General features: G+C 39.6%; 1 protein-coding gene across 1 annotated transcript; it reads left to right on the plus strand.

The window, feature by feature from the left end:
* Nucleotides 1–3,655: 3,655 nt before the first annotated feature.
* On the plus strand, nt 3,656–4,854 carry LOC140158353 (uncharacterized). The gene has a single exon (XM_072181445.1). It carries the CDS (start codon nt 3,898–3,900, stop codon nt 4,852–4,854), a length of 957 nt encoding a protein of 318 aa, XP_072037546.1. The 5' UTR covers nt 3,656–3,897.
* The last annotated feature ends 10,168 nt before the right edge of the window (nt 4,855–15,022 follow it).

Here is a 15,022-nt window from a genome sequence, read left to right on the forward strand (position 1 = left end):
TTGTGTTGATATTTTCAAGTGTATTATACTCCATTCATTGTAAGCAGTCACTTGAACCTCACTTTAGTTGGTATAGTAATCTTCTGAAAGAGTGTTTAGTTTGGTCAATAACCTGTGAGTTGAGTTTCAAGTTATGCTTAATACGCTTTGGTGTAGTACAGATATTATATTTGTCCAGTTATGACAAGTTGAAATCTTAACTTCAATGTTTTGGAAAGTTTTGAATTGATAAGACTGCTAAATAGGTTGAATGATTTGTCTATTATAATGTATGTATGCTTAGAGACAAAAGTTTAACTTGTGTTTAGAATAGTTTTCATAAATAGCCATGTATATTTGTACCTTGTCTTGGTAATATATTATTATCTATAGTCCAAGATTAATGCATTCTATTGTTTACCAATTGAATGTAGACTTTTTAATGGTTAATTATTTTCGTTTATCATTGATTATTGTAAAATTGACAATCAGAAGTAGTCAGTATGTTTTTGGAAACAATTTCATGAACTTGTTACTCTTTTAAGTAGTTCGTGCATACTTCTGACAATCTTTATTATATTACTCTTTAATAATAATAATAATAAGCCGCACTTATTAAGCGCCTTTAACCCAACAGGGTCTCAAGGCGCTTTACAAACCATGAAAATACAATCTTAAAACTACAAATTACTACCGGTACTTAAAATACAGTCTTAAAAACTACACAAAAATAATTTCAAAGAAACAGAAATACTGGAGGGACTGATTTCGCCAGACCGCAGCGCCAACGCAGAAAAAAGAAAGTGCATCACGGAATGGCGGGAACCCTCGCTCCAGCATCCCTATACATATTACATATTACATACAAGCAATGAGGAATAATCAAATAACTAGTGAGATGCATGCATATTAAAACATATTAAATTTAGACACGTACACAGAACCAGCTGTGAAACACTAAATAAATATTGTCAAATTGCACGGAAGCGACGACACACAAAAATTGATATAAAAGATGCCATACATATATACAAAGGCAATCATTGATTAAAAAGAAAGGTTTTCAGTTTTGTTTTAAAAACGTCAATTGATGAGGCAAGCCTGACATGCTGAGGTAAATTGTTCCATTCTCTATGAGCGGCTTCCATGAAGGATCGCTGTGCATAGGCGGTGCGCGGACGACGAGTAGGAGGTTTGATAAGGTTCTGTGATGATGAACGAAGTGAACGGGATGGAGAATACGGCGTGATGAGTTCTGATAAGTACGGCGGAGCAAGTCCATTAAGGGCCTTGAATGTGAGTAAGTTGATCTTGAATGCGATCCTTTGGCGAATGGAAAGCCAGTGGAGTCCGCGCATAATTTCAGAGATGCTGTCATACTTCTTTGTACGCGTATTCTGGATCCTTTGAAGTTTCATGATCTCACAGTCAGGCAGTCCGTAGAGAAGCGAGTTACAATTATCCAAGCGCGAGGTGACACATGCGTGAACCAGTTTTTCGGTGGTGACTTGATCAAGATAATGTCTGATTCTCCCAATGCTTCTGATGGCATGAGTGGCATTGCGACAAACGTTATTCACATGTTCTGTCATACAGAGTTTGTTATCTAAGATAACGCCAAGATTGCGAGCTGAAGAAGTAGGTTTAACGGTTGTATCGCCTACTTTGACACCAGATATTGCTGTTGTCTTCTTGTTCCGCGACGTAAAGTGAACGATTTCGGTTTTGCTATCGTTTAACTGGAGCTTGTTACGAATGGTCCATGATTTTATATCAACAAGACACTGTTCAAGTTTAGCTATACAAACATCTCTGTCCGAAGGTTTCATAGAGATATGCAATTGGGTATCATCTGCATATGTCATACACTGGATTCCATTGGCGGAAGCAACATCTTCAATCGGTGCACTATACAAGTGATGTTCTTATCTTCTGAATCTTCTGATCAAAGAACTTCACAAATTCGTTTGCAAGATCTAAAGAAGATTCATTTGATGGTAGCACTGTTGGATTTTGTGCAACAGACAATTTGTCGATGAAACTGAACAGTTGTTTCTGATCACAGTTTGATATGACAGACTTGTGGTATTTTGTCTTAGCACTATCAAGAAGTTTCTTATAGTCACAGCAGCTTTCTTGGAAGATTTGCTTATGAATCTCCAAACCAGATGTTTTCCACTTTCTTTCACAAGAACGCTTCTTCCTTTTGGCATTTCTAAGGCTCTCATCGTACCAAGGTGCATGAGGTCTTAAGGTAATCTCATGCGTTTTCTCGGGAGCATGTTTATCAAGAATCGTGCGCAAGACGGTGTGATATTGTTCAGAAAGTTCGTCAAGATCATCAGCAGGTGTCAATATGAGTGGTGAGTGTACAACATCATCACGAAGAGCACTAAGATCAATGTCCTTTAGTTGTCGGTGACGGACCGAACATTTCGTTGCATTAGGTCGTGCAACATCAAGTTCACACTTGACTGCATAATAGTCAGATGGAAGACCACGGTGAACTGATGTTTGTGTTACTAGACTCTCCGTATCTCGAGAAATGATGAGATCTAGAATGTGTCCTTTGATGTGCGTAGCCTCGGTCACATGCTGACGAAGACTCGCTGATTCAAGAAGATCAAGCATGTGTTGAGCCTCACGGTCACTCTCATCATCCATATGGAAATTAAAATCTCCAGCATATAAAACGCGACATTGAACGATGGAAATTGTCTCCAGTAATGTGGCAAACTCGCTTTAAAAAAAAAAAAAAAAAAATTTCAATTATTCTTTACTCAATTTTTAGACTCATAGTCATGGTTTGTAATGGATTAATGCCAGGAGACGTAGGTTATATCATGTAAACAATTTGTTAATTGTGTTACTGATATTGTTATACGTTCAGGTTGAGAAAGTTATTTTGTTTTGCCGTGCTTTCTAGTGGTGTTTCTGTTTACATTCCAGTTTGAATCTATATTTGTATTTAATCTTTTATTTTATATTATATTCTATATTCAATTATAATCATGTTTTGATCTTATATATCTCAAACTCCAAAATTCAATTATGTTTTCTAGTAATTTGAAGTTTCAAACCATGCAATTACTTTAGTAATTCATTCAGCACAATTTCTGATAAACCAAAAGTATTTCTTTTCTGTTTAATGAATTTGATATTTGAAGTGATTAAGTCTGTTAAACATTTGTTTTGTTTGCGCAACTTTGTTTAATTTGCATACTAAATCTGGTGTTCAATTTGTCTGTTTTATTATGCAGGGTTTTTTTATATGGTGAATTCCACTTTTATACAACAAATAGCCGACAATAAACTGGCATGTTTGAGAAGAAACTCTTGCATCCCGTGTCCAAATCCTGTGTTACATTTTTGGCGTAGTCGGCAGGAGTTTTATACAACCATTCACCAAACCCCCGGCTTGTTGGAAGGCTTGAATTTGACCACTGAAGATACCAAACCATGGTTGGCGACTAGTAAGCTGGTTACAACAGAATGATGTCGACGGGCAGATGAGGTACTACCACAGTCTTTGCCATTACCATGATGTGCCACTACCAGGAAAGACAGGAAGATCAAGGAGCCTCAAGAGACGAACTTGAACTCTGTGAATTGAACTTGAATCTATATTAAACAATCAAAACAATAAAAACTGATTGTTTATTATACATATATGATTACTTTATACCCGTGCGCATGATATGGTATACCTGTGTGATATATCTTTATAATGTACCTGTATGGAGTTGTTAATTATGCAGTTATGATATTCATTATATTGACACCCAGGTATATGTGGTATGGTATGTGTAAAATATTATAGTTTATACATGTATTATGTAATGCCTACGGTTTTATCGGTTTTATCCAATGTCTAGTTTCTGTTATTGCACTGAGTAAGTTTTTTAAGGTTCAGTAAGTATGGAAGTTGACCAATTGAAACAACAATTGGCTGCTTTACAGCAAGCATTACAACAAGAACATGACAAGGCAGCTGATGCCAAACAGGACAGTGAAGAGGCTAAAGCCGAATTGAAGAAAACTGAGGAGAAGCTGAAAGAACTAACGAAGACAGGCGGTACAAAGCCAATCTACCTGGCACCTGGTAGACGCCTTGAAGTCTTCAAGGGCAAGGCAGTCAAAGTATCCGACCCCTCGATATACGACTGGGTGGCTGATGTCCGCGCGCAGCTAGAACTGCGGTCTTTAACTAATACTGAGGCAGCGGCATTCATTAAAGAGCATCTCTCCGGTGACGCCAGGAAGGAGATTGGTGGCCGGGGTGACACCATCAGCTCGAAGCCCGAAGAAATACTTCAGATATTAGTTAGAGTGTTCGGAGATGGAGACAATCTACCTCAGCTCCAGCAACGGTTTTTCAGTTACCGACAAGAACCGAACCAGGATCTTCTAAGCTGTTCCTTGGCAATAGTTCACTTGTACGACCGTATGTCATGCTTGGACGAGTCTTACAAAGCAAGTCGGCAAATTTCACTGAAAGGGCAACTTGCGGAAGCAGTCCACGATGAGAATTTGAGACGGGAGCTACGGCGCCTCAACATTGAATCACCATCATTGTCTTACTTCGATTTTCGGGATCGAGCAGTAAAGTGGTTAGGAAAATCGCCAAAGAAGACAAAGGATGTCTCTCTTAATGAGACAAGTACTGGTGAAGACAGTGTGTTGGCACTCCTGAAGAAGCAGGCAGAGCAACTGGATGCTCAACAGAAGCAGATAGATAAACTGCAGACGATGCTTCAGACCAGGAGAGAACGTAGATGTTTCCGGTGCAACCAAGTTGGACACTTCAAGGCCATCTGCCCCAAGAAATCTAGTGAGACAAGAAGGGACCAACAACAACGTCCTTTAAACGCATAAAGCCTGCCATTTCGAGCCAAATGGTGGGCGGGTCAAACGATGGCTCCATCCTTCAAAAGGCCATAGGGACTGCCGGAGACAGAGGTCACTGTGGGCAAGTCAAACTTACAGAGTCTGATAGACTCAGGTGCACAGGTCTCCACACTCACGGAATCATTTTACAGAGAGCACCTCGCTCACCTGGTGGAGACTGAAGACGTGTCAGAGTACCTAACTCTAACAGGAGCGCAAGGACTGGAAATCCCCTATGTTGGCTATATCGGGTTGACCATGCAATATGCAGGACACACTTTTCCTGGAATGGGATTCTTCGTCGTGAAAGATCCAGCTAACACTGCCATCGCTGTCAAAAAGGTCAGAGTACCAGGAGTCTTGGGATCCAACATTCTTCGGGACATGAAGAGGATCTTGATAGACAAGTATGGTGACGAATATAGCAGACCCATTCCATGTCAACTCCAGGGATGTGCACCGCAGCACCTCTTCAATTTTTTCTTTTTCTGTGTGGTGGTAGATATTGATGAAAGTAAAATCCGAAAATTTGAGCTTCATGCTCCATTTTGTTTTCCCGTGGCATGAATTTGAAATTTAGGGGGGTCAGCATAAAAAATGTGTCGCAACGCGAAAGACGACATTTTGAGGTCCATAAATGTATAAAGGGAACCCTTGACAACTTTGAAAAGTATGTATCATGGGGTACTTGTTTGTGTAGAATTCAAATCTGGCATCAGAAAACTTGTAACTCCTTTACTTTCAAAGATATAGGGCCCTCAAAATGCAACTTCGTCCATCCAGGACCAACTTTGGGGGTCAGAACTCCAAAAGTAAAAATAATTTTATTGTCCATTTTTTGCCAGTCAGAGCCCTTTGGTAGGACATTACTCTTATCCAATATTGAGCCTATTAGAATACTTTTAGCTGAGATATTACCCATACAAAACCCCAATGTACATTTTTGTACATTTTGAGGGCCCCCCTGAAAACCAATGTCAGACGTTTTTGCCCCACCATCAACTTCAGGTATGTTGAAGATATGTCCTTGGACAACATTTCTGAGAAATATTGGCTAGGGGTCTCGATGGCTTCAACACATTAGTTAGGTTTGCATTCTCCATAGAGTTGTACACATTTTGATTTCGCATGTATGATGACATGTGTACAACTCTGTATTTCAAATACGCTGAATTTTGAAGTCAAAAAATTTCAAATTGATGCCACATTTAAAAACGAAATGGAGTATGAAGCTCAAATTTTCGGGATTTTACTTTTCATCAATATCTACCACCACACAGAAAAAAGAAAAATTGAAGAGGTGCTGCGGTGCACATCCCTGAGTTGACATGGAATGGGTCAGCAAGTATTTCGCCCCCGACAATAAGCTGATACAGGCCTTGGCATTCAGTTCAGTTCAGTTTTATTTCATCAAATTCATCCATTAAATAAATACAATATAAAAAGCTTTTACAAACATCGTATAATATGGTGAAATGATAAGGATGCCACTGAACGCAGAGCGTGTTGTTGTGGCACCCTTTACAGAAGTTAGTATTAAATAATTATGATAAACTTTAGACTTTAGATCCTGAAAAATGAGAAGGAAAAACCAAACAAAAACAACAACTGCAGGTGTAGGCTAATCAGTGTTGTACATATGTGCTGATGAGAATTTTTTAGAGTTGGATTTGAAAGATGGCACTGAACTACAAGATTTGATAGACTTGGGAAGTGAGTTCCAATAAAGGGCTCCTTGAATACTAATTATATTATCAGCCAATTTGGTATTGGACATTTTAACGTGGAAATCATTGGCTTGCCTAGTATGGTGATGGTGAATACTTTTGTTAGTTCTAAAAAGCTCCTTAATGGACAAATCTTTTGGGAGGAGATTGTGGTGGTATTGGAACATAAATGTTCCGAGTTGATGGAAATAAATATCTTGCACCTTAAGAGTATTGAGTTGTTTAAAAAGCGGGTCTGTATGGGCAAGCCAAAGAGAGTTGGTGCATGTCCGAATAATTCTTTTTTGTACAAGGAATAATGAATTTATATGGGAATTATTTTTGTCAGCCCAGATAATGTTGCAGTAGGATAAGTAGGGGAGAGCAAAGGTGTTATAAAGTGTATGTAATGATTCCTGAGGTAGATAGGGGCGAACCTTACGGATAATACCATTATATTTAGAGACCATATTGGATACATTGGAAGTGTGAGATTTCCATGAAACATCGTCATCAATTAATATGCCTAGAAATTTAGTTGTGTGAACTTTGTCTAAAATATGATTATCTATGAGAATTTTAATATCTTTGTTATGAATATTACTGTATTTATTTTTGAAAATCATGAAATTAGTTTTTTTTGATATTTAAGGAAAGTTTATTTAGTTTAAACCAGATCGAAATGGTTACTAGTTCATTGTTAACTAGAGTTTCAAGGGAGTTTTGATCTTTATGTGAAAAAAGAATATTGGTGTCATCGGCAAATATGACGAAGTCCGCATTGTTGGAACAAAGAGGAAGGTCATTAATATAAATTAAAAACAAAAGTGGGCCCAATATCGATCCCTGTGGTACACCACATGTGACAGATGTCATATCAGAGGAAATCTGATTGAAAACTACATATTGTTTTCTGTTATTAAGATAGCTGCGTATCCAATTATTAGCAGTGCCTCTAATACCATAAGTGTCAAGTTTATTTAAGAGAATTTCATGGTTAAGTGTATCGAAGGCTTTACTAAGGTCTAGGAAAATACCAACTGTATGGAGCCTATTATCAAGATAATTGGTAATTTTGGTGTAGAGTTCGTTGATAGCCATGTAGGTGGAACGTTTTTGTCTGAAACCAAATTGTTTGGGACTAAGGATATTGTGAAATGAAATGAAGTCATAAATTCGGTTATAGGTAACCTTTTCAAGTAGTTTAGAAATAGCTGGAAGAATTGAGGTGGGTCTGTAATTTGAAAAGTCATGGGAGTCCCCTGACTTGAAAATTGGAGTTACTTTGGCATTATACGACAATGTGACAGCAGCGGAAGTGCACACAGATGTTTCACGTGTACGAGTTGCAGGCACCAAACCCACTTTGATTCCTGCCCGAACAATCAAGACCATCAATGGAACCACCAGACTTTCCAAGGGCATACACACTGCAATTATTGAGGAAAACTTTGCCCATCAACTGCAAAATGGTCTAGTTGTGGCACCCACCTTCGTCAAATTAGATGACAGTGGCGTTGTTCCTTTGCAGATTGCCAATTATTCCAACTTTGACATTTACATTCCACCACGGACCCCTGTGGGCTTGATCACCGAAGCATGTGCGGACCAACAAGTAGGTGTGACAATGACATCTGATGCGATGCCAGTGGTGCAGGAGATAGCATGTCCAAGTGATACTCTCCAAGGAGATTCTACAGCAGACCTGATGTCTAAGATGGACCTTGGCACTGATTTGACAAGTCAGCAAAGACAACAGTTGCAATCAGTTGTGCAAAACTACCAGTCAATATTCTCCAAGGATGACGATGACCTAGGATACTGCGATGAGGTGAAGCACCGCATTATACTACAAGATGACAAACCTGTGAAGCTCCCTCATCGTAGAATTCCTCCACCACATTGGCCAGAAGTTCGTGAACATCTGCAAAATTTAGTGCATCAGGGCATTATAAGACCCTCATCACTACGCTTCAGCGGTGGTCCTTGTACGGAAGAGAGATGGGAAACTGAGACTTTGTGTTGATTATAGAGCTCTCAACGCGAAGACCCACAAAGATGCGTACCCTCTGCCAAGGATCGAGGAAGCATTAGATGCACTTAAAGGCGCAAAATACTTCTGTAGCCTTGACCTTGCACACGGCTTCCATCAAGTACCCATGGCTGACGAAGACGTGGAGAAAACCGCTTTCAGTGCTGGAACTGGTGGACTGTACGAGTACGTACGTATGCCTTTTGGCTTATGCAACGCACCAGCGACCTTCATGCGACTGATGGACCGTGTCCTTGGGGATCAAAATTTCCAAGTGTACTGACCTATCTGGATGACATTCTTGTCTTTGGCTCAACCTTCGAAGAGACATTAGAACGGTTACAAATGGTGTTGGAGCGACTTACGACCTTCAACCTGAAGGTCAAGCCCGAACAAATGCCATTTCTTCAGGTCTGAGATCAAATACCTTGGGCATATTGTTTCAGAAAGTGGAATCGCCCCAGATCCTGACAAGGTTGAAGCAGTGCTTGAATGGCAGATCCCGAAGACTGAGAAAGGACTCAGAGGCTTCCTTGGACTTTGTGGCTATTACAGACGTTTCGTCCCTGGATATGCCAAGATTGCTGGTCCACTACATGCACTTCTTGGAGGTTCCAGCAAGAAATCCAAAAAGAAAGCAGATCAGACGAAGCCACCAGTTGCGGAAGCCTGGACGGATAAGTGCACCGAATCAGTGGAAGCCTTAAAACAGAAGCTAACTACATCTCCTATCTTAGGCTTTCCAGACTTCACACAGCCATACGTCCTTGAGCTAGATGCCAGCCACCACGGCCTTGGAGCTGTTCTCTCCCAGGACCAAGAAGGAAGGAGGGTTGTACTTGCGTATGCCAGCCGATCACTTAGGAGACACGAGCGCAATATGAACAACTACAGTAGCATGAAGTTGGAACTACTCGCTCTGAAGTGGGCTGTAACAGAGAAATTTCGCGACTTACTGATCTGCAATGAGTTCACAGTCTTTACGGACAACAACCCGTTGACCTACATCAAGACCTCTGCAAAATTAGGAGCAACAGAGACTCGTTGGGTAGCGGACTTAGCACCTTTTAACTTCAACATTGTGTACCGTTCTGGCAAGTCTAATGCTAATGCGGATGCACTCAGCCGGAAGGAAGTCCATGGGCATGATCCCAGATCAGCAAACTCTGAAGAGATTCTTCATGTAGAACCAGCACAGATCAGTAACTGTCACTCCACTCTAGTGCCACCTTCCTTGCGTCTTCTAATTGAGGAAGTGATATCTCATGTGCTGCACGATTTAGGGACAGAAAATTTTGCTGTGTTTACGAACACAGCACTAAAACACAGCAAATGTCGTCGCCCTCATCGGATTCGGAGCGTCTGACGAAATCCCTTCGAACCATCCTCCGCATCAAACGTTGTTGATGTCTGGACCCTGTACTTCCACCATTCCAAATATTTTCACCTGCTAAAGCTACGATAGGCCTACGTTTCAGAACTTCAGATTTTGGATTACGATACGTTTCAGATTTACAAAATTTGGATAGTGCTCTTCTTGGCCTACATGTACTGATGGTGTACTATGAACCCCGGGGGAGGCACTCCATATCTGAAATGGCAGGGATGTGCCTCAGCCATGTTAAAAGTAGGGGGCATTCAGGTCAAATGTACAATTACAAAAATATGGGGTCATTCAGTACACAACCTGAATAAAAATGGGGTCATTCGGTATGAAACTTTGAAAAAAGGATGGTCATTGGGGTAACAAAAAGTAAAATGGGAGTCATTGGGTATAGGATTGACAAAAGAGTATCATTAAGTACACATAAGTAAGTGCTAAACTGCGAAAAAACAACTTGGCCACCTTGGAAATGTGAAAAATCTGTGGGGTCAAAGGTCACGTAGGGGTCACAGGGGTCAAAAATGTGATTTCCACTCAAAATGCTACTTCTCCCACAAATTTCTCAGGACAGTAACGCAACTTGCACACATGCATTGTTATTACCCAGCGTCTATAAATCATACATGGATTTGAGGTCAAAGGTCGTTAAGGGGTCACTTCCGGTAAAAAACGAAATTCCTTCAAAAATTTATTTTTAGCTAAGAAAAACATAGGAGAGTGACGGTATGTGCACACATGAATTATGTTTACCTAATGTATATGTGGTATTTTTTTATTGCGGGTCAAAGGTCATTAAGGGGTCACTTCCGGTATAAAACGAAATACCTTCAAAATGCTACTTCTCCCACAAATTACATAGGACGGTGACGCAACTTGGACATGTGCATTGCTATTATCCAGTGTCTATGAATCATACACAGATTTGAGGTCAAAGGTCATTAATGGGTCACTTCCGGTATAAAACCAAATTCCTTCCAAAAATTTTTATTAGCTAAGAAAAACGTAGGAGAGTGGCGGTATGTGCACATATGAATTATGTTTACCTAATGTATATGTGATATTTTTTTTTTTTGGGGTCAAAGGTCATTAAGGGATCACTTCCGGTCCAAGACAAAAAAGATTCAAAATGTCCTTTCTGTCACAAATAACATGGCAGAATAATACTTTGTGCACACATGCATTGACATAAGGCAATGCCTGTGGGGTTTTCGTAGATTTTGGGGTCAAAGGTCATTAAGGGGTCACAACACGGCTGTGTTCGTGGTCTTATTCTTTCTTCTTTCTTCTTTACACAGCCGTGACATTAGTCACGGCTGTGTCTTTTTTCTTACAGGTTCTTTCTTCTTCTTCTTCTTTCTTCTGTCGACCATTTCATTTGCTCTAGCACTGACATGCTTACACCGATTTTGACCTAACTTGGTCACAACTATCACTGACCATGCCCCTACATGTCACATGAAACTTGTGGGGTCAAAGGTCACATAGGGGTCACAGAGGTCAAAAACTCAAAATGCTACTTCTCCCACAAATTTCGCAGGACAGTAACGCCACTTGCACACATGCATTGTTATTACCCAGTGTCTATAAATCATACACAGATTTGAGGTCAAAGGTCATTAAGGGGTCACTTCCGGTAAAAAAACAAATTCCTTCAAAAAATTTTATTAGCTAAGAAAAACATAGGAGAGTGACGGTATGTGCACACATGAAGTATGTTAAACTAATGTATATGTGGTATTTTTTTATTTGGGGTCAAAAGGTCATTAAGGGTTCACTTCCGGTATAAAACCAAATTACCTTCAAAATGCTACTTCTCCCACAAATTTCGCAGGACAGTAACGCCACTTGCACACATGCATTGTTATCACCCAGTGTCTATAAATCATACACAGATTTGAGGTCAAAGGTCATTAAGGGGTCACTTCCGGTATAAAACCAAATTCCTTCAAAAAAATTTATAAGCTAAGAAAAACATCGGAGAGTGACGGTATGTGCACACATGAATTATGTTTACCTTATGTATATGTGGTATTTTTTTTTTGTTTGAGGTCAAAGGTCATTAAGGGGTTACTTCCGGTTTAAAACGAAATAGCTTCAAAATGCTACTTCTCCCACAAATAACGTAGCACGGTGATGCAACTTGGGCACATGCATTGCTATTACACAGTGTCTATGAATCATACACAGATTTGAGGTCAAAGGTCATTAAGGGGTCACTTCCGGTATAAAACCATATTCCTTCAAAAAATTTTATTAGCTAAGAAAAACATAGGAGAGTGACGGTATGTGCACACATGAATTATGTTTACCTAATGTATATGTGGTATTTTTTTGTTTGAGGTCAAAGGTCATTAAGAGGTCACTTCCGGTATAAAACCAAATTCCTTCAAAAAATTTTATTAGCTAAGAAAAACATAGGAGAGTGACGGTATGTGCACACATGAATTATGTTTACCTAAGGTATATGTGGTATTTTTTTTATTTGGGGTCAAAAGGTCATTAAGGGATCACTTCCGGTCCAAGACAAAAACATTCAAAATGTCCCTTCTGTCACAAATAACATGGCAGAGTGATACTATGTGCACACATGCATTGACATAAGGCAATGCCGGTGGGGTTTTCGTAGATTTTGGGGTCAAAGGTCATTAAGGGGTTAAAACACGGCTGTGTTCGTGGTCTTAGACCACAGCTAAGTCTAGTTCTTTCTTCTGTCGACCTTTACATTTGCTCTAGCACTGACATGCGTTCACCGATTTTGACCTAACTTGGTCACAATTATCAATGACCATGCCCCTACATGTCACATGAAATTCGTGGGGTCAAAGGTCAAGTAGGGGTCACAGGGGTCAAAAACGTGATTTCAACTCAAAATGCTACTTCTCCAACAAATTTCGTAGGACAGTAACGCCACTTGCACACATGCATTGTTATTACCCAGTGTCTAAAAATCATACACAGATTTGAGGTCAAAGGTCATTAAAGGGTCACTTCCGGTATAAAACCAAATTCCTTCAAAAATTTTTATTAGCTAAGAAAAACATAGGAGAGTGACGGTATGTGCACACATGAATTATGTCAACCTAATGTATATGTGGTATTTTTTTTATTTGAGGTCAAAGGTCATTAAGGGGTCACTTCCGGTATAAAACGAAATAGCTTCAAAATGCTACTACTCCCACAAATTACATAGAACGGTGACGCAAATTGCACACATGCATTGCTGTTACCCAGTATCTATGAATCATACACAGATTTGAGGTCAAAGGTCATTAAAGGGTCACTTCCGGTATAAAACCAAATTCCTTCAAAAATTTTTATTAGCTAAGAAAAACAGGAGAGTGACGGTATGTGCGCACGTGAATTATGTCAACCTAATGTATATGTGGTATTTTTTTATTTGAGGTCAAAGGTCATTAAGGGGTTACTTCCGGTATAAAACGAAATAGCTTCAAAATGCTACTACTCCCACAAATTACATAGGACGGTGACGCAAATTGCACACATGCATTGCTGTTACCCAGTATCTATGAATCATACACAGATTTGAGGTCAAAGGTCATTAAGGGGTCACTTCCGGTATAAAACCAAATACCTTTAAAAATTTTATTAGCTAAGAAAAACATAGGAGAGTGACGGTATGTGCACACATGAATTATGTTTACCTACTGTATATGTGGTATTTTTTTATTAGGGTCAAAGGTCATTAAGGGATCACTTCCGGTCCATGACAAAAAACATTTAAATTGTCCCTTCTGTCACAAATGACATGGCAGAGTGATAATATGTGCACACATGCATTGACATAAGGCAATGCCTGTGGGGTTTTCGTAGATTTTGGGGTCAAAGGTCATTAAGGGATGACAACACGGCTGTGTTCGTGGTCTTAGACCACAGCTAAGTCTAGTTCTTCTTTCTTCTGTCGACCATTTCATTTGCTCTAGCACTGACATGCTTACACCGATTTTGACCTAACTTGGTCACAACTATCACTGACCATGCCCCTACATGTCAAATGAAACTCGTGGGGTCAAAGGTCATGTAGGGGTCACAGAGGTCAAAAACGTGATTTCAACTCAAAATGCTACTTCTCCCACAAATTTCGCAGGACAGTAACGCTACTTGCACACATGCATTGTTATTACCCAGTGTCTATAAATCATACACAGATTTGAGGTCAAAGGTCATTAAGGGGTCACTTCCGGTAAAAAAACAAATTCCTTCAAAAATTTTTGTTAGCTAAGATAAACATAGGAGAGTGACGGTATGTGTACATATGAATTATGTTAACCTAATGTATATGTGGTATTTTTTTGTTTGAGGTCAAAGGTCATTAAGGGGTCACTTCCGGTATAACACGAAATACCTTTAAAATGCTACATCTCCCACAAATTACATAGGACGGTGACGCAAATTGCACACATGCATTGCTATTACCCAGTTTCTATGAAACATACACAGATTTGAGGTCAAAGGTCATTAAGGGGTCACTTCCGGTATAAAACCAAATTCCTTCAAAAAATGTTATAAGCTAAGAAAAACATAGGAGAGTGACGGTATATGCACACATGAATTATGTTTACCTTATGTATATGTGGTATTTTTTTGTTTGAGGTCAAAGGTCATTAAGGGGTCACTTCCGGTATAAGACGAAATACCTTCAAAATTTTTTATTTGATAAGAAAAACATAGGACAGTAACGGTATGTTCACAGATGAATTGTGGTTACCCAATTCATATGTGGTATTTTTTTATTTGGGGTCAAATGTCATTAAGGGGTCACTTCCGGTCTGAGACGAAAAACCTTCAAAATGCCCCTTCTGCCACAAGTAACATAGCAAAGTGGTGCCACGTGCACCCATGCATTGACATTAGCCAATTTCTATGGGCGTTTTCATATATTTTGGGGTCAAAGGTCATTAGGGGTCACAACACGGCTGTGTTCGTGGGTTAGACCACAGCTAAGTCTAGTTCTTCTTTCTTTCTTCTGTCGACCTTTACATTTGCTCTAGCACTGACATATGCGTACACCGATTT

This window comes from Amphiura filiformis, chromosome 8 (genome assembly GCF_039555335.1).
Source record: "Amphiura filiformis chromosome 8, Afil_fr2py, whole genome shotgun sequence".
NCBI lineage: Eukaryota > Metazoa > Echinodermata > Ophiuroidea > Amphilepidida > Amphiuridae > Amphiura > Amphiura filiformis.